Genomic DNA, 27,336 nt, shown 5'->3' on the forward strand with positions numbered 1-27,336 from the left:
GGTGGCGGTTGGCTGTTCCTCGCACCTCCCCCTCGTGCAGCTACCGCCGCTGCTGAGAGGAGCCACCAGCGACGCCAGAGCTGGGAATCCGGGTGAGTCAGGGCCCTGGGTCTAAGATGCTCCTGGTGTCCAGTGAGAGTCCCGAAAAACTGCCCTTTGCGACTTTTTCTCTTCCCCTGGGTTCTTTGGTGCTTCAGGCACTCTGTCACATGGGAGTTGTAGTCTGCCTTTTACTGTCGACTATGCGCCAGAGAGGCAAGAAGACTACCATTCCCATCAGGAATTGCGACTAGCCGGTCAACAAATGCTCAGGCCACGCCCCCTAAACCTGCTCATTGGAGAGCCCGTCCATTGGCCCCTCCTTCTTGCGTTTCATTGGCTACTGTCCTTAAGAGGGGCTGGGTTCCGGCTTAGAGTGGGAGGTGACTGGGTACTGTATTCGTCAATCGGCACTAAGACGGCTTTTAATTGGTCAATGCTGGTGTCCATTACTTGCTGTGGGGCAGGGCTTTAGGCATATTAGGCAGTCGTAGGCTCAGGTGGGTGTCGGTCCCAGAGGGAGGCCGGTCTTGGACCTTGGCTCCGCCCCCTAGCGCTGCCGTGTGGGCGCGATTGGTCATGGGAAGTGTCGCTCGTCGTCCAGAGGTGGAGCTGGCTAGGCTGCGAATATCTATTGGTGTAGGACGGCGCCGGTCAGCGGGGTTGTGACCGCTGATTGGCTGGCTGCTCCAGCTGTTGCAGGTCCATTCACCATTTTGTGTGTTGGAGTAAAAAAAAGGGAGAATCGAGAGGGAGAGCCGAAGGGGGGGGCGGGGAGGGACCGGACCGGACCAAGCCGGGGGCACGGCCCCCCGCCCCGAAACCCTGCGGAGCCCAAGGTGAGGGGCGGGTCCAGGGCTGACTTGGGCCGGAGGTGTTCGGGGTGCTGGGGGCCGAGAGGGACAGGTGGCAGTAACGGGGAGGGGGGGTACAAGGGAAAAAAGGTGAGTGGGATGGTGGGGAGGAAGGACAGAGTGGAGGAAGTGGTGGGTAGGAGGCGGGACAGAAAAGGGGTGACGAGGAGTGAGTGGTGGGCAGAGAATGGGTAACAGGAATTGGAGGGGTGACAGGACTGGATCAGGGTAACAGGGAGAAAGAGGGGACAGAGTTGGAGGGGATGACAAGGAGAGGTGATGGGGAGAGAAGGTGGCATGTCCAGAGATGGCTGACAGGAGAGTGACTGGAAGGAAGAGGTGACAGAGATAGATGAAGATGGCAAGGCGGGGGGGTGACTAAGGAGGGGGCCTAGGGCTTGTGAGGAGAGAGGTAGACATAGAGGTGGTGACAGGATGGGAGAGAGAATGGCAGAGAAGCTGGTGCCAGGAGGGTTGATGGGAGCAGAGGGCATGAGACCCTGAAGAGCCAGGGCCTGGGCTGGCCTTGGCTGGCATGGGCTTTAGGAGTTAGTGCTCAGATTCTGGGGTAGATGGCCCGGGTCGGGGGGTGGGGGGGTGGGCAGTGAGGGCCTACAGAGCCTTGGGTGTAGGCCCTAACTCTGGGAGTTATTCAGAGAGGAGTGGACAGGAAGAGAGTAGGCCCCAGGGGAAAGAAAGAGGCTTGACTTCTGGGGTGGAGAGGCTGGGCAAGGCAGCAGGGTCCAGGGGTACTAGGCAGTGCTGTTGTAGGCCCTGATCGGGTATGCAGAGGTTTGTGTTTGGGCAAGACTGGGGCTGCATTTCAGTCCCCAGGTTGGTGGCACAGCAGGTCAACGGGCAGAAAGTGGTGGTGGCTGCCCAACTCTGGGGCAGTTGGGTGCTTTCCTCAGTGTGAGAAGACCTGGCTTCTCCAGGCTCTGCCTATGAGGACTGCAGGATTGGCCCAGGGAAGAGGCAGCCTGGAACTACAGGGTCCACAGGAGCAGCAGGCCTCAAGTATGAGGTCAGAGGTTCCTAAAGACTTGAGTCAGGGGTGCCTTTGATTGTGTTTGGTTTATGGTCCCAGGTTCATTCTAAACCTCACTTCCCCAGAGGCCCCCTTTCAGCTTTTCAGGTTCTCTTAGTCACTTGAGAGTAAAGTTTTTTCCCTTTTCTTTTCTCAGGGCAGCTTGAAAGGGGGCGGGCAGTAATGACTGTTCAGGAAGTGGGTGAGGTTGGCCTGCTGGGCTTGTCCTGCTTTCTTTGACCTTCTCCCACTTACCCCCCCGCCCAGGAGTCAGGGGGCACATTTTGGGGCTGGGGGGACCTGGCTGGCTTAGCTACCTTGCCAGAGCTAGCCCAGCCAGCCCAGCCAGGGTGGGGATGCAGGTAGGCCAGAAGAGGGGGCTGGGCTTATGGGTATCATGCTGGGTGCTATGCGGGAAGGAGCAGGCTCCCATCCAGTAGGACAGCAAAACCCTGGGGTATAGCTGTGTGTCCCACTGTGTGATGACGTGTGTCTCTGTGTGTGTTCTTGTGTGTGCTCATGTACAGCCTCATGGCAGTGCTGGGTAGGAGCTCTTGCCCCAGACGTGCCCCTGCCTGCTCTATGCCAGGATCTGGGGAGATGGCTCCACCTGGCAGGCCCAGGGTGCAGAACAGACTGGGAAGCCATTCCTCGGGACTCTCAGCTGCCCACTTCATCCCACAATGCCTGGACATACCAGACTGCTCAGAGGGGTGGGGCAGGGGGAGGTGGAGAGAGGCTCACATCACAGCCCAGTCACCTCCCTTTCTGTGACTGTGCCTGTGCGTGTGTGTGTGAGTGTGTGCTCTCTGGCTGGTGACAGTGCAAGGAAGTGTGCTCTCTGGATCATGTGATAGGCGGCACACTGAGATGGTTAGGAGGACAGACTCTGGAGCCAGGTTGCCAGGGTTTAAAACCTAGCTCTCTTTTATAGCTAGATGAATTTGGACAAGTTGGGTGATCTCTCTGTGCCTTAGTTACCTCAAGTGTGAAATGGGGTTGTTAGTAGCCTTTACCTCTTAGGGCCGTTGTGAGGATGAACTGGGTTAATAAAGGCGAGTTCAGCCTAGGAGTGGCACAGAGTGAGTGGTCCATTTGCGTGAATCGTTCCTGTTTCTTGCATCTCCTTGGGGCAGTCAGAGTGTGTGCCTGTGCATGCTGTGTTCTCTGCAGAGGGAGCAGGTGTATGCGAGTGTCCCCGAGGAGCCACAGTGAATAGCTCAGGGAACACGGGTGCCACTCTGTGTCTGGGTGCTGGCCAGGGGCCCATTATGACTTGGGGACAGCCAGGAAGGAGGCCTCAGGGATAATGGAGGCGGGGGCCTCTGCAAGTGGAAACTCCTGGGGGCGCAAGTCTGAGAGATTCCTGAGTTGCTCCTGATGGCCCCTGTCTGCCTTCCACCCTGCAGGTGGAGAAGAGATGAAGCCAATGAAGAAGGCATGCACTGGCCTCCCAGGTCCTGGCAGTGGAGGCAAGTCCCCACCAGCTACCAGGGCCAAAGCCCTGCGGCGGCGAGGGGTTGGGGAGGGTGACAAGCCAGAGGAAGAGGACGACGAGGTACAGCAGCAGCCTGGCCCAGAAGAGGCTGAGGAGTGTGAGGAGGAGGAGACCCAGCAGGGCTCAGGGCCTGAGGGGCTTCCCCCGGAGCTGCACCCTGATGACCCGGTCCCAGGCCCCGCTGAGGACCCCAAGGCAGAGGGTGAGACTGGTCGCTGGGAGCCCCCCCTCAGCCGGAAGACAGCCACGTTCAAGTCACGAGCACCCAAGAAGAAGTATGTGGAAGAGCACGGGGCTGGCAGTGGCAGCGGTGGAGCAGTTGGGACCGCAGACGAGCCAGCAGGGACCCCCGAGGATGCTGGTGCCCTAAGTGTTCCTCCACGGCCACTCACCTCTGCCCGCTCCTCCTCCACTGACACAGCCAGTGAGCATTCAGCTGACCTGGAGGATGAGCCCACTGAAGGTTGTGGGCCAGGCCCCTGGCCCCCGGCTGGCACCAGTGGCAGCTATGACCTGCGGCAACTGCGGTCCCAGCGGGTGTTGGCTCGGCGTGGGGATGGCCTGTTCCTGCCAGCTGTGGTTCGCCAGGTACGCCGAAGCCAGGACTTGGGTGTGCAGTTCCCTGGGGACCGGGCCCTGACTTTCTACGAGGGGGTACCTGGCAGTGGTGTCGATGTGGTTTTGGATGCCACGCCGCCACCAGGTGCGCTGGTGGTGGGCACAGCTGTCTGTACCTGTGTGGAGCCTGGTGCAGCTGCCTACCGTGAGGGTGTGGTGGTGGAGGTGGCTACCAAGCCGGCTGCATATAAAGTTCGCCTCAGTCCTGGCCTAGGTTCCCAGGTGGGTCTACCAGCCACCCTCCCCCAACTGTCCCAGCCATCACATTGTGAGCCTGAGGAGGCCATATGGGTGGCCCGCTCCAGCCTGCGCCTGCTTAGGCCCCTCTGGGAACCTGAGGCCCTGTCAAGGAAGCCCCCCATGGGCCCGGAGGAGGAGCAGGCTGACCCAGGGGCTACCCTGCCACCCTGCCCTCCTGCCCTGGATTCCAAGCAGCCTGAAGATGCTGAGGTCTCCAAGATCAGCTTTGGTGGCAACCTGGGGGCTTGTGAGGAGGGTGAAGAGAAGCACCCACCAGCCCTGGGCACTCCCGCCCTGCTCCCACTGCCCCCACCCCAGCTTCTTTCCCCGCCACCCAAGTCCCCGGCCTTTGCAGGCCCAGGCCGCCCTGGTGAGCAGCCTTCACCTTGCCAGGAGGGGAGCCAGGGCGGCAGCCGTAGCAGCAGTGTGGCCTCTCTGGAGAAGGGCACCGCTCCAGCCACCCGCGCCCGCACGCCACTGACAGCTGCCCAGCAGAAGTATAAGAAGGGCGATGTGGTCTGTACGCCTAATGGAATCCGCAAGAAATTCAATGGCAAGCAGTGGCGGCGGCTGTGCTCACGGGATGGCTGCATGAAGGAGTCTCAGCGGCGGGGCTACTGCTCCCGCCACCTGTCCATGCGAACCAAGGAGATGGAGGGCCTGGCTGACAGCGGCCCGGGTGGGGCCGGGCGGCCTGCTGGCGTGGCAGCTCGGGAGGGTAGCACCGAGTTTGACTGGGGTGACGAGACATCGAGGGACAGTGAGGCCAGCAGCGTGGTGGCCCGAGGAGATTCACGCCCACGCCTGGTAGCCCCCGCCGACCTGTCGCGCTTTGAGTTTGACGAGTGTGAGGCGGCAGTGATGCTGGTGTCCTTGGGCAGCTCCCGTTCAGGCACGCCGTCCTTCTCCCCGGTCTCCACGCAGTCGCCCTTCTCGCCAGCGCCCTCACCCTCACCCTCGCCACTCTTCGGCTTTCGTCCTGCCAACTTCAGCCCCATCAACGCATCGCCAGTCATCCAACGGACTGCTGTTCGCAGTCGCCACCTGAGCGCTAGCACCCCTAAGGCAGGCGTGCTGACGCCACCAGATATGGGTCCCCACCCACCGCCGCCTGCCCCCCGAGAGCGCCATTCCTCCGGCATCCTACCCACCTTCCAGACCAATCTGACGTTCACCGTGCCCATCAGCCCTGGGCGGCGGAAGACAGAGCTGCTGCCCCACCCAGGGGCCTTGGGAGCCCCTGGTGCAGGGGGCGGAGGAGCCGCCCCAGACTTTCCCAAGAGTGACAGCCTGGACTCTGGTGTGGACTCGGTGTCCCACACACCGACACCCTCTACACCAGCCAGCTTCCGGGCCGTATCACCTGCTGTGCCCTTTCCCCGCTCCCGCCAGCCCTCACCGTTGCTGCTGTTGCCCCCACCTGCCGGTCTGACCTCGGATCCTGGACCCTCTGTGCGAAGGGTGCCTGCTGTGCAGCGGGACTCACCCGTTATTGTTCGCAACCCTGATGTGCCGCTACCTTCCAAATTCCCTGGAGAGGTGGGCACTGCTGCGGAGGCTCGAGCTGCAGGACCTGGGCGGGGCTGCCGAGAGACCCCAGTGCCCCCTGGGGTAGCCAGTGGGAAGCCTGGCCTGCCCCCGCCTCTGCCGGCCCCCGTACCCATAACTGTGCCTCCAGCCGCGCCAACTGCTGTGGCCCAGCCAATGCCCACCTTTGGCCTGGCTTCCTCGCCCTTCCAGCCAGTGGCCTTCCACCCCTCACCCGCTGCCCTGCTGCCCGTCCTGGTGCCCAGCAGCTACACCAGCCATCCTGCCCCCAAGAAGGAAGTGATCATGGGTCGGCCTGGGACAGGTAAGGATGGAAGTGGGTGGGACGGGTGAGGGCTCATTTCCAATAGAGTTGCTTTCCAACGGGCTCTTAAGAGGTGGGCTCCTGCCTTGGGAGGGATGTAAGGGGAGGCTGGAACGTCCCTGCACAGATGTTCCAGTGAGAATTCATGTGTCAGGCAAAGGACCGGACTTGGGAGGCTCAAAGTGGTGTTAACAGGCCTCCTGTTAGGAATGTACTCTCAAGGGTCCCTCAGTCATGGAAGTAGTCCTGAGTGGGGCTGATGGGATAACAGGATAATCATGATGATGGCTCCGAGGTCTGGAGGGCTGGTGGGGGTGTCACCATGATAAGCCCTGTGTGGGGGTTATCTCGCCAAACGCTCATACCCACCCCATGATGCAGCACTCAACTTACAGGCCCTGCTCCAAGCCCTTTTCAAATATTAGCTCCTGTAGTCTTCACAATAAGCCTAACAGGTGGGTGCTTTGATTATGCTCCTGTAGAGGAAACTGAGGTCAGGTCAGTGACTTGCCCAGGGTCACATGGCTAGTAAATCCTAGAGCCTACCTTCAAACCCAGGCAGGCTGGCCTGTGACCCTGGGGCCATAGTGTTGGTTACAGACAGGAAGACTGAGGCTCCCACAGGTCCTTCTGCCAGGAGTTGGTCAGACCAGGACTGGAGCCCTCACGTTCACCATGGCACCCAGAAAACACCACAGGTGCTGTCATTGCCCTGGAAGGGACCTGGGGCTGTGCCGGGCATTGTGCCTTGTTTTGAATCCAGGTGTGAATCTAGTCTGGTTGCCCTAGGGACAGGGCGCCTAAGCCGGGAGTTGAAGGATGAGTTGGAACCAGTCACCATGGGGTGGAAGAGCTTCCAGAGAAGCCAGTGAGAAGGCAGGCTCCAAAGCCAGAAGGAACACAGCTGAGGAAAGCCGTTGTGGCTGGAGGGCTGAGGCCAGGTGTGGGGAGAGTAGCATTTCTGAGATCGTGTTGGAGAGACGGGCCCAGGCCAGGCTGGGCCTTGTCAGAGCCACTCTCCGGGAGGGTGACAGACCCATCACCAGCCCCTTCCCTAGCATCTTTTTTTTATTTACTTATGAGTCCACTGCTTACTGAGGGCTCTCTCTGCTCCTGGCCCTGTGTTGGTTGGTGCTGAGGACACAGCCCTGCTTTCAAATTGTGCCTAGAAAGTGACTATCCAGAGTGGTCAGGGCAGGGATAGGGCAAGCCCAGGAGACTGTGGGGAGTCAGGGAGGACTTCTTGGAGAGGGGGCTAGAGGCTTCTAAAGTGAGACCTGAAGGATGTGCAGAAGTGAGCCTGCCACTGTCAGCAGGAAAACCCGTAGGCAAAGGCAAGAGTTTCTGCAAAGGCCTTGAAGTGAAAGCAAGTATCTGAAGGAAGTTATATCGGCAGTAATGGGTTGCAGATGGCAGGTGAGTGCTTAGATGTGTGACTGTATTGATGAGCAAACGCCAGATAATATAGCATCCTTATGAGACTTGTGGACGTGATTCTAAGGGCACTAAGGAGCCATGGAAGGTTTTGAGTCTGTCTGTCTACGGCTGTACTAGAGATGGGGAGATGGAGAGGAAGGAGCCATTGTGGCTTGTGCTGGGGCAGAGGTCAGTGTAGGAAGGAGCTCCAGCCTGGAGCCAGGCCACAGGGACACAGGGGTTCTGCTTACCCCCTGTGCTCATATAGTAGGTTGCGACCTGTGTTTTTTGCCTCACTTCCAAGTTTTTACATCTGTTACTGTAGTTGATAGGAGCAAAATTCCACAGAAGTGGACACAGCAGGGGCTTCTGTCCTTAGGCAGATGAAGAAACTGAAGCAGGGCCCTGGCTGGTGTAGCTCAGTGGATTGAGCGGGGGCCTGTGAACCAGAGGATCGCGGTTCCATTCCCAGTCAGGGCACATGCCTGGGTTGCAGGCCAGTTCCCAGCGGGGGTCACACGAGAGGCAACCATACATTGATGTTTCCCTCCCTCTCTCCTTCTCTTCCCCTCTAAAGATAAATACATAAAAATCTTTAAAAAAAGAAAAGAAACTGAAGCAGAAAGACTCTAACCCCGCCTTACTTCCCACGTGCCTGGAGCCCCAGACATGGTCCAACTCAGCATCATCTTGGGTTATCTTCACTGCTGCTGTGTGAGGAAGGATGGCACCGAGGCAGGTCACCTGAGGGCTACCAGGGCAGGCCCAGCAGGGGTTCCTGCCATCGTTTTCCAGATGAGGCAACATGAGGCCCTGATAGAACAAGGGTCCTGACTGACAGAACAAGGGTCCTGACTGGGTTCACCCAGCCAGGGAGGAACAGGACTGAGCCTCACATCAAGTCTGACCTTCAGATCACAGAACTCCTTACTATCAGAAGTTACAGGAATAATAATTTATTGAGCTCTATTCAGTGTGTGTGCTTGGCTCACTGCTCAGTAAGTGCTGAGTATTTACTCACTGAATCCTCACAACCTTTCAGGAGGTCAGGATGCTTACTGTTTCCAGCAGACAGAGGACGAAATCGCAGCCCAAGACTTGCCCAGAGTCATCAGCTAGGATAAGGAAGAAGCAGGATTTGAACCCAGGTGCTCTGGCTCTGTGGCCCAGGCTCTCAAGCACTCTCAATAATAATGATGAGAAAATAATCATGACCGCTCTTCACTGAGCATTTACCACGTGTCCAGCCTCAGGTGTGGGGCCATCTTATGGAATCCACCCAGTGCTGTGAAGTAGGAATTACCAGCTCCGTTGTCTGGGAAACCTGAGGTTCGGTGGAGAAGGAGGCCTCTTGCTGGAGGCCACCTGGTCGTCAGAACTTGTCCAGTGCCTGTCCTGGCGGTTCTGAGCCGCGCCTCTCTGACAACACCCATGCTGAGGTATCCAGGTTGCCCTTAGATTCCCAACCAGCAGGCCTTTTGTTCTTCTCCCAGAGGCCTTCCTAAACCCGTGGGAGGTGGCACCTTGGGGCCTTCTCTTTTGAAGGCCAAATAGGGCAGAAAGTGCCCAATGGCATAGTGAAGGCGTAGTGCTGTCCACTGCGAGTATGACTCTGGCTCAGGGCAGCAGGTGTGAGGGGGCTGCAGGGCAGCCTGCCTGCTCCTGTCCCCCACCAGGCATTTGCTTCCGCTGGGGGACATGCCAGGGCAGGCGGGAGGCATTCTCCACATTCTGTGCATGGCCTGGCCAGCCAGCTGCCATTGCCACCTCCTGTGACTCTTCTTGCCTGCTCCCCAGGAGAGGAAGCTGCCCCAGGGCCTGCAGCCCCAGCCCAAGAGGCCAGATGTCTCAGCCCAACTCCTGGCACAGCCTCCTTTCCAGCTTCCTGGGTCAGCCTGGCTTCCCTGTATTGACAGGCAGTGCCCCTTCTCCTGGGCCTGTCTGCCCATCTGTCTCTCCCTTGGGTTTCTATGTCTGTCTCTCTCTGTTTCCATTTCTGGGCCTCAGTCTCTCTCCCTGGACTTGTCTGCCTCTGAGTCTGGCTCTCTACATCTTTCTTGGTTTGTTTCTCCTTAGATACCAGCCCTTGTTTGAGCTTTGACCCCATCCTCTTTCTCTTTTGGTCCATGGTCTTGAGATCCTATCTCTCTGCTCCAGCCTTAGCCCTCTCCTACTACTCTCTCTCTCTTTTTTAAAGATTTTATTTATTTTTAGAGAGAGAGGGAAGGAGGGAGAAAAAGGGAGAGAAACATCAATCAGTTGCCTCTCACATGCTCCCAAATAAAGACCTGGCCTATAATGCAGACGTGTGCCCTGACTGACCGGGAATCAGTTTGCAGGATGATGCCCATCCCACTGAGCCACACCAGTCAGGGCCCCTCCTCCCACTCTTTAGACAGACTTTCTGCCTCCATTCTAGCCCCCCACCCCCACCCTGTGTCTATCAGGTGCTTTGTTCCTTGAAGTCAGTGGACAGTTGCTAAGCACCAGGTCCCCTACTTCCTTTCTGGTTAGTGTTGGGAGATTGTCCAGGCCTGGGACAAATTAACTGCCTACTACTGTTCCTGAACCCTGCTGAGAGGTATCAAGAGCCTTCTGTAGACCCCTCTACATCCAAGCACCTGTTTCCAAGACAGGCAGGAAGGCGGGGGCTGTGCAGACCAAGCTAGGAGATCCGGCTGTGGGGGAGCAGTAGGAAAGCAGCTCCTATGCCCACCCACCTGCTAGAGGTCACGGCCTAGATCACCCTATATCCCCTCTCCACCACCACCTTTCAGGAGGCACATTTGGTGCCGGCTTCATTTAACTGAGTCCCACATGTGGTCCGCCCCAAAAGGTTGGACCTCAGAGATCAAGCAGTGCCCTCAAACTGCTTGGGCAGGTGGGGAAAATGAGGCCCAAAGAGAGGCCAAGGTTCTCCTGGCTCCCCAGATCCAGATCCAGGTTCTGTGCACCAGCATTTGTTTTGCTGACAGTGAACTCCATCTTCCCACCTCATTCTCCTCATCCTTCCCCCAGCCCAGGCTGAGCAGTTCTGGGGTTGGTGGGTGGGGAAGGCAAATGTAGCTGCAGGCACAGGCAAGGATGACAGGGAGATACAGCACCTGGGGAAGCCAGAGGATAGACACAACTCTGGCTCAGTGCAGGGCGATGAGGGAGATTCAGGAAGGCTTCTCGTTAGAAGGGACATTTGAGCTGAAGCAGGAGGAATGAGTGGATTTCAGGATAGTGAAAGAAAAGGAAGGGTGATCCAGGCCAAGGCAGCCACGGGAGCAAAGGCCAGAAGGGTGAAAGTGCATGACCTCTGAGTGGCTGTTGAGGCTGAAGCTGAACTAGAGCCTAGGCTTGGCCAAAGGGTGCCATGCAGGACAGGCTCAGCCAGGCCAGGGTTGAATGCCAGCCCCTGAAGATCCAAGAAGGGGTTTAGAGCAGGGGGGGATAAAGGTTGCACCTGGGTGCCAAGGATCCCGGGAGACTGTTCTGGAACGGAAGGAGACCTGTGCTTGGAAGAAGATGACTTGCGGGGAGAGGCATTTGTGAGGTAGCAGGAGTGATTTTTGGAGATTTCGTGGAAGAACCTCCAGCAACAAGAGCTGTGAGGGGTCAGGCTGCCTCCTGGCGGCGGCTGGCGGCTGGCGGTTGGACCGTGGAGCCGCTGGAGCGCGCACGCGCAGCGGTTGAGGTTGGGGGAGGGTGTATGCGGCCGGGAAACCCCGGCGCCGGGCGCCGGGGCATTAATGGCTCCATTAGTGGCCGGGAGGGAGGCGCATTAGCGGCACCGACGGCGTCTGGCTCCCATTACCACCGGCGGCAGAGACTGCACCGCAGGCGGCTGGACCCTAGCCTGCCGCACCGCCTCCTCCGCCCGTACCCCATCCCCTGTTCCTGCTCCCCGTGGGAGCCTGAGCCAGGGAACCCCGGTCTCCCCTTTTCAGCAGAAAGGCAGACTGTGGCCAGGTAGACCTGGGTTCAAACCCTGACTGTGCCACCTTCTGACTGAAAGGTCCTATCCCCCTCTGAGCCTGTTTCTTGTGACCTGACGTTTTGTAGACCCGGACAGGCACCCCTTGTGGCCGCACTTAGCCCCCACTAGCAACCTGGGCACAGGTTCCCGCGCCCCTACGAGTAGCCCCCCCAACCCCGCAGTCGGGCTTTCGTTCTTCCTATTGGCCGCCTTCGCGCCTGCTGACACCGATTGGCGGAGACTGGTCCCCCCCCCCCCCCCCCCCCCCCCCNCGATTGGCGGAGACTGCCCCCCCCCCCCCCGCCCACTCCTGCGCCATTAACCCCTGCACAGCGGCGCTCTCGGGTTGGGGTGGGACCCCCTCCCCGCCCGACAGCTCGGGTGCCAGCTGGCCCGCGCCCCACCGCAGCCCGCGTGGGTGTCAGGCTAGCCGGGCGCCCGCCCGCCCTCCCAGCACAAAGCGGCTTTGTGGGGCCCTCCAGGGGCTGGCTAGAAGCCAGCCGGCGAGTGGAAAATCTCGTGAGCTCGAGGACGGGAAGAGAATGCAGGGCGGCGCCCCCTCCTCGCCTGGGCCGTGGCACCTCCCTCATCCCGAGCCGACATGCCCTCCCAGTCCCGGCGCCTGTACACTATTCCCCCTTCCCACCCCAAAACCCACATCCAGCCCTTGGTCCTATCCTGCCCATCTCCCGATCTCTGGGGACCTTCCCCCACACCTCTCGTCTGCCTCTCTTTCCCTTCTGGTCCCCCTGCCTACCCCAGCTCCACTCACACTGACTCACCCTGGCGCTATTTTTAGGCTCCCATCACTTTCGAGCTGCACCAGCCCAATCCTGGGCTCGTTCCCCAGGCAACCCTGGCCGTTGCCCACGCCTCCTGGAGTGGGTGGGTGGGTGTATATGTGGGGAGCGGGTGAGGGGATCTGGGGACACCAGGTTGGTGAGCCAAGGCGGGGTCCCAGGCAGGGTGGGGCGCTGTGGGCGATGGGGGCAGGGGCGGGAGCCTCTCGGAGTTCAGAGCGTTTAGTCGTCTGTCAGCATCCCGAGCTTTATGCCCCAGGCCCTGGGCAGGTCTCTGCCTGTGCCGCCCTGGGTATCACTTGGTGTCTTTGTCTGGGCTTCGTGTTTCCAGGCTGGGGTGGGTAGAGTGGTGCTTTGGGGGCCATTTAGGACCAGACCTTTTGTGGAGTTGGCTGCGGGATGGTACAGGGGTGGCTGCACCATAATTCTCCCCCAGAACCTGCCGTGAGTGAAGAAGGATGGTGTTCCCACACCGTCTCAGATGGGGCTGGGGCCCTAGTTTGGGGAATTTCCTCAGCATTTTATAGCTAGGGAGGCCCCCGCTGGAGAGATGGGGCTGTGTGGATATAGGGCCTGCTCCCTCTTCTCTGCTCCTAATCACCCCCACCCAGGGTTCCTCCACTCTGAACAATGGAAGCTAAGTATAGGGCTGGCCCAGTGCCCAAGGCAGGGGGGCCCTTCCTGCCTGGATTCCGGCCCCTCCCTGCCAGGCTGGGCCCCCGCTTGGCTGTACCATACCCTGTAAGGGGCCTCTTCCCACCCCTCCTATGTGGGCACTGTGTCTTCTGCCAGATGTGTGACCCTCCCAGATGTGTGGGGCCCGCTTTCTCTGCTGTACCAGGCCTAGCTCTTTTTCTCGCCCAACAGAAGTGGGGGGGGGGGCAGAGGACAAGGTTCCTCTGAGCTCTGACCCTGGGCTCCACTGCAGTGGGGAAAGGGTTAACTTGCCAATAGGTGACTCACCGACAGAGAGAGGAGGGGGCAGTGGTGGGGAGATAGTGGCCACATTGATTTCAGCCTTGGTTTCTGCTTCACATTGCAGTCCCTGGGGCAGTGAGGTAATGGAGGGTCTGAGTCTGGGGCTGCATAAGGAGGAGGGGGCAGTCACTTAATAGCCCCTCTGGTGGCCCCTCCAGGCCCATAGCCAAATGTCAAGCCCTGTGATCTCTGGAGGTCAGAGGGCTACAGATGTCTCTTTCCCCACTGGGTTCTGGTTACCTGGTTTTTGCCCCCTCTCCTTGCCTTCAGCACTGTCGGTGGATGGGGCAGGCTGGAAAAAGGGTTTGTCTGCTGCAGTCTTCCGCCCCACCTGTGAACCAGCTCACTCAGTCTTGGTCCATCTGAGCTCGTGCAACATTTACCAGCTCAGGTACCCCTTGGGTGATCCAAGGCCTCTGCATCTCTGCCTTGTGGGCTCTAGACCCTTGCCTGTGTCTCTGTGTGTGCCCTCTGACCTTTCTGTAGTTAACCAGTCTCTTGGTATTATAGTTGAACCATGTTCCTGGATCCTGGGGAGCCTGTGCCCGTGTCTACTCCGAGGTTAAATTTTCAGTAGTGGGAAGAGTAGTTCAGTTGGAGCACTGGGTTGTTCCATCTGGCCGCATGATCTTGCGCAATTCATTCAGTTTCTCTGAGCCTCATTTTTCTCATTTGGACAATGGGCGTAATACAGTGTACCTCCTTAGTGGCTGTGAGGATTCAGTGAACAGGATCACGAATACAAGTTCCCAGCACATTATCAGCCTCAGTGTTAGTTTCCTTTCTTCCTCCTGGCCATTTTTTTGGAAGGGGTGACTTTCAGCCTATGGTGGTGGGGCCAGCACACAGTGGTGTTCTATGAGGTAGAGGGTCCTGGGTGGCTGCTGAGTGTCAGGAAGGGTAGTGTGAATGGCCATGGCACTACTGCTAGGCCAGGGTATTGAGGTAGTTAGTGCTCACCAGGGTAAGTTTATATGGTGTGTGGGGCCACTATGCTGGTGTTTGTGAGAGTTAGCCTGTGTTGGGGATGGGAGTACCTCAAAGACCGTGTGACAGTGTGTGAAGAAAGAAGAGCTTTTATGGTTGTGTGGGAGGGATGTGGGCGTGTGTGATGAGGTGTGCATGATCATCGTGCCTGTTTGATATATTGTGTGTCTGTACGATGATTCAGTGAATGTGTGGTGAAGATATGTGTTGATGAAACATATATGACAGGACATGTATGAAAGGGGTCACGTGAAGAGGATGGGTAAACATGAGTATGATATGAACCGTGTGAGAAGTATATGTGAGGTGTTCGAGATTTGTGACTTCGTGTGTGACAGTGAGTGTAAGATCGAGGGTACATGTGAACGTGGGGTGTGTATGAAATAATGGGTGTGGCAGGAAAGTCTGTGAGGGGTGTGTGTGTGTTGGCGTGAGTTGGTGAGGGCTCAGGGTGGCTCCCCAAACCCTACATGCAGTTAATCTGCCCTGCGAGACCGGTGGGCCGAGCGCACGTGAGAGTATTCCTCGAGTGGACTAGTCACACACACACACCCCACACGAGCCCCGGACCTCTGCAACGCGGCGCTCGGAACCGCCCCCTGGCTCGGCGCCTTTACTGCAGTGCGCTCGTCCTGCCTCCCTCCTTCCGCGATCCCGCCCCCGGACAGCTTGAGGCCAACCGGAGCCCGCCCCGCCCTGCCCTAATTTGCATATGACTGACGTTCCCCCGGGGCGGCCAATGGGGGCGGACGCGGCGGGGCCTGACCCGCGCGCGGCGGCGGCAGCCAATAGGCTCGCGCGCGAGGGGCCGGGCTTGCGCGGAAGGCCGCGGGGGAAGCGGGGAAAGGGCGGGGGGAGGCGCGGCGGGGGGAGGGGAGCGCGTAGTAGTGGCGGGGCGGGGAGGCGGCGGTGGTTCGGCGCGGGGCTCGTTCGGAGCGCACGAGCGCACACACGCTGGTCCGTCTGTCTGCCCTGGGCCGGAGGTCGACCCAACGCTGAGCCGCGGGCCAGGGGCCCGGAAAGGCGGGGCGGCGGCGCTGGCAGCCGGGGCGCGCGGGGCTAGAGCCGTTACCCGCCGGAGCTGCGAGGGAGGGAGGGAGCAAGCAAGCCAGGGAGCGGGGAAAGGGAGGGGGACGCGCACGCGCACCCGCGCCCCGCCCCACCGGGCTCGGTGCTTGAGGAGGGAAAGGGAGGGGGCGGCGCCGATGGCCCCGGTGCCGCGCGCCCCGTGACGGCCCCCGCGCGCGCCGGGGGGCGGGGCGGGGCCGGAGCGCTCTGACCTCCCCCGCCCCCCGGGCGGCGGGAGGCAGTCGACGCTGTGCGCAGGCGCTCCCGGCGGAGACCCCCGCGTGGGGAGGCCGGAGGGGGGCAGCCGGGGGTAGGGGGGGGGCATGCGGCGACGGCCTCCAGCTGCCCCTGGGCCGGAGCGGCGGCGGGCGGAGCGGCGGCGGCGGCCGCTGAGGAGGCGCGAGCCCCGGCCGGGCCCCCCGGCGCCAGATCATGTACTCAGCCCACAGGCCCCTGGTGCCCGCGTCCAGCGCGGCCTCCCGTGGCCTCGGAATGTTCGGTCAGTAGTTCTTCGGTCCTGGGGTTGTAGGGATCAGGGTGTCGGGGTGCTAAGTGCAGAGCGATGGTGATGGGCATACGGTAGAATGGTAGAGGCCGAGTAAAAGGGTAACGGGAAAGTTATTGAGCTGTGCTGTAGTGGTTAGTGGCGGCAGGTGGGAGTGTAGCAAAGTGATGGGAGTGGGGAGTAGCTGGGGCAGCCGTGGTGTTCAGGTGACGGGGTGAAACAGGTATGTTGTCATTGGGGGTGAGAGGTGGAGAGTAACTGGTTTGGGAGCATGGATTAGGATTGGAGCAGCCTGAGACCTGCTGGAAACTAGACAGAGGGAAGGGGCTGTGACTGAGTAGTGTAGATACAGAACAGGGCTTGGGAAGTGAGTGAGGCACTGTGTGCTTAAAACAGTTTTGGGCTGGAGTGGTGAGCTTTGTAGAGAGAGAGGGAGAGACCCAAAGACCCTGGAGGATAGTGCACTTGGGTGGGGGAGTTCAGGAGGGGCAGGACCACAGGACTGTTCCCCTATTGTCTGCTGGGCCCCTTCTCCACCCAGCAGATGAAGAGGTCCTGGTAAAGAAAGATCTTTGTGAAGACCTTTGTGAGAGGGACAGGTTCAGGTTCCTGGGGGCTGTTATGGGGTTGGAGGGCCTAGAAGGCTTTTGTGTCCCCAGGCGTAGGGGATAGGGTCTGCATAGTACCTTGAGTAGCTTCCACTGCTGACCTCCTTGTTCCTCTCCTGTTGCCTTGACGTCTATTTTTTCTTTTGTCAGCTCTTTGCAGAATCAGGTCTTGAGGCCAGTGTCTCACTGAGGACTCTCTTAGCCAAGGTTTCTGTAGGCATGGGTGGTCACTGCAGGTTAGAGTGGTCTGGGTCAGGAGGAGGCCTGCAATGATGGAGACCAGGGTTAGGGCGTTCCCCTTCTCCCTATATCGTCTTCCCCTAGCAGGGGCCTCCGCTGCTGGTTCCACTTCCCCCAGGGAGCCAGCAATGAGGGAAGCCCACTCCTAGTCTCTGCCTGCCCCAGGAGTCAAGCCAGTTATCCAGCTCCTGGGGCTGAAGGTGGGACCTTGGGACTAGCTTCTGGTGAGGGAAATGCCTTCCTGTGTATATTCTCAAGGAAACACCTGGCACTCTTGCGTTCCCTGGGCAGAGACTTGTAACAGTTCTCTCATCTGCCCCATTGTCTGTGCCTTTTCTTCCAAGGAGTTTACCACACCCTCTTCTCTTTCTGGGCTTGGGGGCTGGGCCATGCTCTAAAGATGAGCTTGGGGTTTTAGAGGGAGGGAGGGTGGGAGGGTTCTTCACAGGCAGTAGATTCTCTTTGGGAGTAAGGGGAAAGCTGTTGTAGCCACCTGTGCCCAACCCGGGAAGGGCAGGTCTGGCTCCCTAGGGCCTGTGTTGGGGGAGGGAGGCAGAGAGACAGACTCAAGACCCTGTGCCCTATTGGTAATGGAGAGTAGAGGAGAGAGGAGACAGGGCCGTCTGCCCCAGGAAAGAGAAAGGCAGTGTGAGGCTAAGGTAAGAGGCTATGTCAGATGGCAGCATGGGTGCTGGCAACATGCCATGGCTGGGGGAGGGTCTCCAGGCAGGCTGTGGGCTTAGGGCCTTAGGAGTATAGGATGGCAATCTTTCATGGCCTGGTTTGTGACAGGAGCCAGTCATTCCTCTGGCTTGGTCCCTGGTGGAAGTCAGGGAGGGAGTGGGATGTGAGGACTCTTTTCCTTCCCTGCTCTGTTTTCAGTTTTATAAACCTTAGAAACCTTTCAGGCAGGAGTTTTTTTTTCTGAGTGATGTTGCGTGCAGGATGTCAAGAGATTCAGGGCTAGGAGAAAGGGGTGTAAATGAGAGGTGGAACTTCATTGTCCAGGGTGGAAAAAAGCTTGGGTTGAGGGTCAAGGCCAAGCTCTCCTGCTGCAGAGCTCATCTGGCTCCTTCCCACAGTGTGGACGAATGTGGAACCTCGCTCTGTCGCTGTGTTCCCCTGGCACTCCTTAGTCCCCTTCCTGGCCCCCAGCCAGCCAGACCCTTCCGTGCAGCCAAGTGAGGCCCAGCAACCTGCCAGCCACCCAGTGGCCTCCAACCAGAGCAAAGGTGAGGGGTGGGGGGCTGTGGGAAGGCATGGGGAACAGCATTGAGGGGGCCCATGAGCTCTCTGATCTGCCTCTCTGTCCCCAGAACCTGCTGAGTCGGCGGCTGTTGCTCACGAGCAGCCACCAGGTGGGACAGGGAATGTTGACCCTGGGCGGCCCCCTGGAGCCACGTGCCCTGAGAGCCCAGGGCCAGGACCCCCCCACACTTTGGGGGGGGTGGAACCTGGAAAGGGCCCCCCTCCCACAACTGAGGAGGAGGCCCCTGGCCCTCCAGGAGAACCCCGGTTGGACAGTGAGACAGAGAGTGATCACGATGATGCGTGAGTCCCCTGAGGCCTGGGACTGGAGGGGGTGGTCTGGCCAGAGACATGTCCTTCACTGTCCTTGCCTCTCCACCGCAGTTTCCTCTCCATCATGTCTCCTGAGATCCAGTTGCCTCTGCCACCTGGAAAACGCCGGACCCAGTCCCTCAGTGCCCTGCCCAAGGAACGAGACTCATCTTCAGAAAAGGATGGACGCAGCCCCAACAAGGTACCTCACCCCCACCTCCAGCTTATCACCTGGCTGTCCAAGCCTGTTTCCTTGGTTCTAACTATTGTACTTGGGGTCTCTGTCTGATCTAGCGGGAGAAGGACCATATCCGGCGGCCTATGAATGCCTTCATGATCTTCAGCAAGAGGCACCGGGCCCTGGTCCACCAGCGTCACCCCAACCAGGACAATAGGACCGTCAGCAAGATTCTGGGCGAGTGGTGGTATGCCCTAGGGCCCAAGGAAAAGCAGAAGTACCATGACCTGGCCTTCCAGGTAATGCCTCCTTTTCTTGGCTTCTCCCCAGCTTCCTCTAGTGGGCGGGTGAGTGAAGGGTCTCCTTGTCCTCTCCTGCCAGGTGAAAGAGGCCCACTTTAAGGCCCACCCAGACTGGAAGTGGTGCAACAAGGACCGGAAGAAGTCCAGCTCAGAGGCCAAGCCCACGAGCCTGGGGCTGGCAGGAGGGCACAAGGAGACTCGGGAGCGGAGCATGTCGGAGACGGGTACTGCCGCTGCCCCTGGAGGTTAGTGAGCTCCTTGGCTCTCTTGTCCTGCCACCTCCCTCTCTGAGAGCCTCTGGTACCCTCTTGCTTGCTGGCTTCGACCCCTAGAAGCTCATCTGTGTCCTGTCACTTTTTTTTGAGGACCCTTACATGCAAAAGAATCCACACTTGTCTCATGAGAAAGATCTAGGGGAGTCCAGGCAGATAAAACTTACACAGCGATCTCATTATCAACTGCCACTTAGTGTTTATTACACACCAAACACCCAGGGGAGTATAATCTCTGGGACTCAAAACCATATCCTATTTTTTAGATGGGAAGACTGAGGCTCAGAGAGACAAAGCCACTTGCTTGGAGTCATAGGAAACAGTAACTGTCAGAGCCAGAAATTAAAGCCCTGCTTGGCTGGCTCCCAAGGCCATAGTTGGAGGTGCCTCACGCTGTGCTGAGGAGCTCCTCCGGAGCAGTCCTGTGGGTCTGGGCCTATAGCTCTGAGGGCAGGCATGTGGTGCAGGAGCAGACCGACAGTTATTAGCTTGTCGGTGCCATACAAACCTGTCTCCAGGCTTTCTTACTCTCAGAAGGGCTGCCCTCTGGGCTCCAGAGGGCAGGAACCAATGGGAAGGAGATGCAGGGCTTGTGAGTGACATCTCTTTTCCACTTGGTGGCCCAGGAATTCCAACCCGCTTTTTGCCCAGTACCTAGAAATACTGTCCAGGTGCTGGGTGCTGGTAAGAGGCTTCTTGACTCTAGCACTTCTCTCCCCCTTCCACTCTACAGTGTCCTCTGAGCTTCTGTCTGTCGCAGCCCAGACACTCTTGAGCTCGGACCCCAAGGCTCCAGGGAACAGCTCTTGTGGGGCAGAACGTCTGCACACAGTTGGGGGACCTGGTTCGGCCCGGCCCCGAGCCTTCTCCCACAGTGGGGTCCACAGCCTGGATGGCGGAGAAGTAGACAGCCAGGCACTGCAGGAACTGACTCAGGTCTGGGGTGCAGGCCATGGGAGTGAGGGAGACGGGCAGGGAAGGCTGCCTAAGGTAACAGCCCCAGCTGAACTCTTCCCTACACCTGCCCTGCAGATGGTGTCTGGCCCTGCGTCCTACTCTGGCCCGAAGCCTTCTACACAGTTTGGGGCTCCAGGCCCCTTTGCAGCTCCCGGAGAGGGAGGTGCCCTGGCAGCCAGTGGGCGGCCTCCCTTGCTGCCCACCCGAGCCTCTCGTTCCCAGCGTGCGGCCAGTGAGGACATGACCAGTGATGAGGAACGCATGGTCATTTGTGAGGAGGAAGGAGATGATGATGTCATTGGTGAGCAGTGGTAGGGGTCCAGATTCCTGCCCAGGGGCAGCAGGCTACGGTTTGGACGGTGGACACAGACTGCATCCAGGCTCTCAGGCCCCTTTTTTTCCTTCCCTTCCATATTTTTTCATGGTTGCAGGCATGTTTAGTGTAGGCCCTTCTGGGTAAGCCTAGCCCTGCCCTTGGGAAGCCCCTGTTTAGATAGGCAGCCGGGAGGACCTGGGCGTGGGTAGGCCATGGGCACAGTGTTAGGTGCTATTACCTGCACACTCTAGTAGGTGGGCACACCCTAGGCTGAAGAACTGCATTTCTGGGCAGTACTCACTGCTGGCTTGGGGCAGAGCTGAGGCCAGAGGCAAGGCCAGCTTCCCGACTGCCCTTGCTGCTTTACATTCCTTGTCCTTTTGTCCTTTTGACCTTTTGACAAATACTGTTCCCTCTGCTCCCTCAGCTGATGATGGCTTCAGTACCACTGACATTGACCTCAAGTGCAAGGAGCGGGTAACTGACAGCGAGAGTGGAGATAGCTCTGGGGAAGACCCAGAGGGCAGCAAGGTGAGAGCTTGGGACTTGGTGCTGTCTGGTTCCACTCAACTGCAGGAGTGAGGATATCTTGGCCTGTGTGTTGACAGAGGGCCTGGAGAGGGAAGCTGTTTGCCCGACAGGGAGTTGTATCACAGTCTGGATGAATTGAAGCCTTCGATGGGCTGGCTGGGTTTGGGTATCCAGGCTCCCTGACACAGTTATGTCTCTTCTGCTTCCACCCAGAGCTATGGCAGGAAGGTGTTCTCGCCTGTGATCCGTTCTTCCTTTACCCACTGCCGTCCATCGCTGGACCCTGAGCCCCCAGGGCCCCCGGATCCACCTGCAGCCTTCGGCAAAGGCTATGGGCCCACCCCATCTTCCTCATCCTCACCTGCATCCTCCTCAGCCTCAGCAGCCACCTCCTTCTCATTGGGCTCAGGGACCTTCAAGGCCCAGGAGTCAGGTCAGGGCAGCACAGCAGGCCCACTACGGCCCCCACCCCCTGGGGGCCCAGCGACACCTTCCAAGGCCACTCGCTTCCTCCCAACGGATCCTACCACCTTCCGGCGCAAGAGGCCTGAAAGTGTGGGGGGCCTAGAGCCACCTGGCCCCTCAGTTATTGCAGCACCTCCCGGAGGGGGAGGAGGTGTCCTGCAGACACTGGTCCTGCCTCCAAACAAGGAGGAAAGGGAGGGCAGCGGAGCCCGCATGCCCTCAGCCCCAGCCCCATCGCTGGCCTATGGGGCCCCAACAGTCCCCCTGTCCCGCCCAGCTGCCACAATGGTCACCAATGTGGTGCGGCCTGTCAGCAGCACTCCTGTGCCCATTGCCTCTAAGCCCTTCCCCACCTCCGGCCGGGTGGAAGCATCTCCAAATGACATAGCAAGTGCCAGGACTGAAACCATCACTGGGTCCCGGGCACCTGGGGGCTCTCCACTGGGCGTCAGTTTAGTGTATTCGGACAAGAAGTCAGCAACAGCCACCTCACCAGCCCCACATCTGGTGGCTGGGCCCCTACTGGGCACTGTGGGGAAGGCTCCTGCCACTGTCACCAACCTGCTGGTGGGCACCCCAGGCTATGGGGCCCCTGCACCTCCTGCTGTCCAGTTCATCGCCCAGGGAGCCCCTGGCAGTGGGGCCACTACGGGCTCAGGAGCAGGTGCTGGGAGTGGCCCTAATGGGCCGGTGCCCCTGGGTATTCTGCAGCCAAGTGCCCTGGGCAAGGCTGGGGGAATCACTCAGGTGCAGTACATCCTGCCCACGCTGCCCCAGCAGCTGCAAGTGGCGCCTGCCCCAGCACCAGCCCCTGGGACCAAGGCAGCAGCTCCCAGCGGCCCAGCACCCACCACCAGCATCCGTTTCACCCTCCCACCGGGCACCTCCACCAACGGCAAAGTCCTGGCTGCCACTGCACCCACTCCTGGCATCCCCATCCTGCAGTCCGTACCCTCTGCCCCGCCCCCCAAAGGTGAGGCCTGGGCCGGGCAGCACAAGTAGCGGGGCCACAGCCCTGTTTGGCTCCCTTTAATCTCCTGTCTTGCCTCTTGCAGCCCAGTCGGTTTCTCCTGTGCAGGCCCCGCCCCCGGGTGGCTCAGCCCAGCTGTTACCCGGGAAAGTGCTAGTGCCTCTGGCCACCCCTAGCATGTCAGTACGTGGTGGAGGGGCTGGCCAGCCACTGCCCTTGGTGAGCCCCCCCTTCTCAGTACCTGTGCAGAATGGTGCCCAGCCACCCAGCAAGGTAAGGGCATCCTGTCCCTCTTTTCTCGCTTCCTCGGTATTGGTGTCTTCGTTCTGGGGTTTCTGTCTGCCTTTTCTTTGGTCTCTCTTTTTTCTCTCCTGTCTGGTTTTGGGAGTGTCTTGTAATCTCCTTAGTGTCTCTGCATCTTGATTCTGGCCTCGGTCTCTGCAACTTGTCCCTTTTCTGTGTCCCTATCTGTTTTTTTCCAGATATAAAAAAAACTTATTTAAAAAATTTTTTATTGGCTTTTAATTTTTTGTATTCTGTATTCCCTCCCCCATCTCTTGTTGTCTTCTTTTCCTCTATCCCAATCCCAAGTTTTGTGCTCTCTGTCTTGGTTGAGACCCATCCTTCTAGGCGTTGGTCCTCCCCTGCCCCACTCTGGGTCCTCCACTCACTGCAGCTCGTGGGTGCTCTTGCCCACAGATCATCCAGCTGACTCCCGTGCCTGTGAGCACACCCAGCAGCCTGGTGCCACCCCTCAGCCCAGCCACGATCTCTGGTCCCACCTCACAGCCTCAAAAGGTCCTGTTGCCCTCTTCCACCAGGTAATGGAAGTTGAGCCCTTACCCAGAGGCCAGCCCAGGGGAGGGGGTGGTGTGGGGCAGGGCCAGCTCACTTCACTCCCTTGTTCTTCTTGTGGCAGAATCACCTATGTGCAGTCAGCGGGTGGGCATGCGCTGCCTTTGGGCACCAGCTCAGCATCCAGCCAGGCTGGAACGGTCACCTCATATGGGCCCACAAGCTCGGTGGCTCTAGGCTTCACCTCACTAGGGCCTAGTGGCCCTGCCTTCGTGCAGCCCTTGCTTTCAGGTGAGGGACAGCCTGGCAGGGAGTGCTGGGGATCCAGGATGGGGCTGAGGTGGTTTAGGCTCTAGCTCAGGTTCCTGACTCTCTGTTTTCCTCTCTGCAGGCCAGACACCACTGTTGGCTCCCGGCCAGGTGGGCGTGTCACCTGTGCCCAGCCCCCAGCTGCCTCCCGCCTGTGCTGCCCCTGGAGCTCCCGTCATCACGGCATTTTACCCTGGCAGCCCAGTACCCACCTCATCAGCACCCCTGGCCCAGCCATCCCAGGCCACCCCGGGCCTGGTCTACACTGTGGCCACCAGCACCACCCCACCTACTGCTCCAATCCTGCCCAAGGGCCCACCAGCTCCTCCCACTGCCACTGCCACTGCCGCCCCTACTAGTCCTTTCCCTAGCTCCACAGGTGGGTATTGGGCCAGCCCAGGGCAGGGTGAGTTTGGGGACCCAGGGAATGGGTCAGACCTGGCTCAGCAAATGCTCTTCTCCCCACCAGCAGGCTCCATGACTTACAGCTTAGTGGCCCCCAAGGCCCAGAGGCCCACCCCCAAAGCCCCTCAGAAAGTGAAGGCAGCCATCGCCAGCATTCCTGTGGGCTCCTTTGAGGCAGGTGCCCCTGGGCGGCCTGGCCCTGCACCCCGGCAGTCCTTGGAGCCTGGCTCAGCTCGTGAGCCTGCTGCCCCTGAGTCTGACCTTGAGGGACAGCCTACAACGCCAGCTCCTCCACCTCCCTCAGAAACGTGGGCTCCCACTGCCAGGAGCAGCCCCCCACCACTCCCACCTGCTGAGGAGCGGAACAGCACCAAGGGCCCCGAGAGCATGGTGAGTGCCCAACAGGCCTGGAGGCTCCTGTTGCTGGGCTCTGTCCCTTAGCCCACTCTCTGCCTTCCTGTCCTGCCCTCTTTCCTGCATGCATGTCTGAGCCATACCCTTGTCCCTCCTGCTCGACTGTGTGACTGGGCCTCTTCCAAGACTATCGGGCAATCAGCCCCCATCTCTTTGTGTTTCTGGGTTTTGCCTCAGCGATTCTGAACCCAGTGTCCTCCATCTTCTTGCCATCCTCACCCCAGGCCAACAAATTCCCCAGCTCGTCTTCAGATTGGCGCGTCCCTGGGCTGGGCTTGGAGAGTCGCGGGGAGCCTCCCGCCCCTCCCAGCCCAGCTCCAGCCCCAGTCCCGGCCCCGGCACCAGCACCAGCCCCAGCCCCGGCCCCAGCCCCGGCCCCTGGTAGCAGCAGCGGCAGCAGTGAGGGCAATAGTGGCAGGGCAGCCGGAGACACCCCTGAGCGCAAGGAGGTGGCTGGTACCGGCAAGAAGGTGAAGGTGCGGCCCCCACCCCTGAAGAAGACCTTTGACTCTGTGGACAAGTGAGCATGGGCTGGCGGCTGTGGTGTAGCCTGTGGGGTTGGTGCCAGAGAGGGTGGCTACAAGCCGGGCGGGGGGGTGACTCTGCCTGCTCTCCAGCAGGGTCCTGTCAGAAGTGGACTTTGAAGAACGCTTTGCTGAGCTACCTGAGTTTCGGCCGGAGGAGGTACTGCCCTCGCCCACCCTGCAATCTCTGGCCACCTCGCCCAGGGCCATCTTGGGCTCCTATCGTAAGAAAAGGAAGAACTCCACTGGTAGGCAAGGGGGGTCCCCAGGGTAGGTGGGGAACACACTAGGGCCGCCTCCCCTTATCCTCCTTCTTTTGACCAGACCTGGACTCGGCCCCTGAGGACCCCACTTCACCCAAGCGCAAGATGAGGAGACGCTCCAGCTGTAGCTCGGAGCCCAATACTCCCAAGAGTGCCAAGTGTGAGGGGGACATCTTCACCTTTGACCGCACAGGTGCTGGTGCCTAACTGGTAGACCTGTGGGGAACCCAGGGCCAGCAAGGGGGTGGGATCTCAGGAATAGGGTAGAGGTGGGTGTCACTGAGAGAACAGCAGGTCAAGGGTGGGCTCTAGAATCCAGCAGGCCCTTAAGCTGCCACATGACCTTGGGCAGGCCTCCTCTTCAAACCCTGCTGTGAAATTGAATTCAGTGAGGGCTGCTGGGTAGACACTCAAGATAGTGGTGTGGGTATGGGATGGCCAGGCTTCTGCAGGAACCTTCATTGTGCTTCCTGCCCTGCTTCCAGGTACAGAAGCTGAGGATGTTCTCGGGGAGCTGGAGTACGAGAAAGTGCCATACTCATCACTGCGGCGTACTCTGGACCAGCGCCGGGCCCTGGTCATGCAACTCTTCCAGGACCATGGCTTCTTCCCATCAGGTGAGCATGTATTGGAGTCCTGGCGGGTATGTGGAGAGGATCTGCCTGCTTGAGTCATCCTCCCTTCCCCAACCCCCACTGTCCTTCTGTCCACAGCCCAGGCCACAGCAGCCTTCCAGGCCCGCTACGCAGACATCTTCCCCTCCAAGGTCTGTCTGCAGTTGAAGATCCGTGAGGTGCGCCAGAAGATCATGCAGGCGGCCACTCCCACAGAGCAGCCCCCTGGAGCTGAGGCCCCCCTTCCCGGACCGCCCCCCACTGGCACCACTGCTGGCCCTGTTCCCACTCCCAGTCCTGTTGGGGGCCCTGATGCCACCTCACCTGGCTCGGACTCTGGCACGGCCCAGGCTGCCCCGCCACTGCCTCCACCCCCAGAGCCAGGGCCAGGACAACCTGCCTGGGAGGGCGCCCCCCAGCCCTCCCCCCCACCCTCTGGTCCCTCCACAACTGCAACAGGCAGGTGAGGGGCCCCTGAGAAAATCCCAGGAACCACAGTACCCCCCCTCAGGAATGGACAATACGTAGGTGGCAGGAATGGGGGGGGGCAGGATGGTTACCTCCCCCCCAGTAAAGCCATTTTCGTCCTTTCTAGTTTGGGGCAGAATGAGGCCTGCTCCTCTGTGTGTCCTCGTCCCCCTACAGCTCTCTTCCAGTGATGGGGGCAGCTGAGGGCGAGCAGGGGCACAGTCTCCCTCCACTGAGCCCCTGTACATAATAACCTGGAGTGTGTTACCTTCAGATCTTTTCACTTGTACTTTATGCAAAATGGCTCATGTGAGGGCTGTGAGCAGAGAGAAGTGAGGGCCTTGGGCCAGAGGGAGGAGCCTGTGGAGTAGGGGGAGTTCATGTACCCCTTTTTTCCCCAGAGGGGCTGGACTCAGGTTAGTTTTGGGGGTGGGGGCTCCTGCACTTTGCCACAGGCATGGGGAGGGTTTTCTCCCCACCCCTTTGCCCTCCCAACTTGGGTTGTACTTTCTAAGAAGGTGATTCCCCCTACCCTTGTCCCCATCCCCAGAACAAAACATGTTGATCATGTGCAATATTTCTTACTGTGCCGAGAAGCCACAATGACCGCGATTAAAGCTGTTTAACACATCTGTGTGGCTGCCCATTCAAAGGGGAGGTGTTGGTTGTGCCAGTCATGTCCCCAAATGGCCATGGTGGTATATACTTTTCCCCCAGGGAGGTGAGGGGAGCAATGCTAGGACCACCCCTCCCAACAGCAGAGGGACACCCATACTCTGGGGTCCCTGGTCCAGTGTGGGCCCAACATCCTCTCTGGGCCTGGTGCTCATGAAGTTGTGACGCCGGCTCTGCCTCTTTCTCAGCCATCCAACATTCATGGGCTTGGGGAATGCCTAGATGTGCTGCAAGGATAGCGAAACCCTCAAAGTCCTGGTTAGACCTGAGGTCTCTGCCCAGAAGTGGCACTGTTCCGAGTCCTGTGAGGTCCTGAGTGACTCCTGCTGCCACCACGTGGCTTGAGCCAGCACTGCAGCCAGGCCAGGAACCTCTCCTGGGTCACACCCCTTTGGGCCAGTGAATAGTGCCCATTTGAGAGATCTGTACGGTGTGGAGGAATGACTGCTGGGGGTGGGAACGTCAGGAACCTCCCACGGGAAGTGGCATCTAAGCTAGGCATAGAGCACCAGCCAGGGGAATAGCACGTGCAAATACTGGAGGACTACTTTGAGCTTTGACAGTTAAGCCACTCTGTTCCTGGAATTCTTTTCTAGATGCTGATCCTGTAGGGTAGCGTTGGCA

At 59.4% G+C, this 27,336-nt stretch overlaps 1 protein-coding gene across 8 annotated transcripts; it reads left to right on the forward strand.

Moving 5' to 3' along the window:
- CIC (capicua transcriptional repressor) lies at positions 1-26,667 on the forward strand. Of its 8 annotated transcripts, none has more exons than XM_037065506.1 (21): positions 752-878; positions 3,330-6,128; positions 17,777-17,926; positions 18,011-18,245; positions 18,327-18,456; positions 18,549-18,731; positions 18,814-18,979; positions 19,740-19,942; positions 20,039-20,264; positions 20,707-20,810; positions 21,024-22,248; positions 22,331-22,518; positions 22,945-23,066; positions 23,165-23,331; positions 23,432-23,728; positions 23,819-24,144; positions 24,393-24,688; positions 24,786-24,940; positions 25,017-25,148; positions 25,441-25,572; positions 25,669-26,667. In XM_037065506.1, the coding sequence occupies exons 2-21, from the start codon at positions 3,341-3,343 to the stop codon at positions 26,034-26,036; spliced, it is 7,593 nt and encodes a 2,530-aa protein (XP_036921401.1). In that variant the 5' UTR covers positions 752-878; positions 3,330-3,340; the 3' UTR covers positions 26,037-26,667. The 8 variants fall into 8 exon arrangements, with proteins under 8 accessions (XP_036921399.1, XP_036921401.1, XP_036921404.1 ...); XM_037065509.1 differs by having other exon boundaries at positions 24,786-24,916; XM_037065508.1 differs by having other exon boundaries at positions 24,789-24,940.
- Positions 26,668-27,336: the final 669 nt, after the last annotated feature.

The sequence above is a fragment of the Sturnira hondurensis genome, unplaced genomic scaffold (genome assembly GCF_014824575.4).
Source record: "Sturnira hondurensis isolate 20B ecotype Veracruz unplaced genomic scaffold, ASM1482457v3 Scaffold0015767, whole genome shotgun sequence".
Classification (NCBI taxonomy): domain Eukaryota; kingdom Metazoa; phylum Chordata; class Mammalia; order Chiroptera; family Phyllostomidae; genus Sturnira; species Sturnira hondurensis.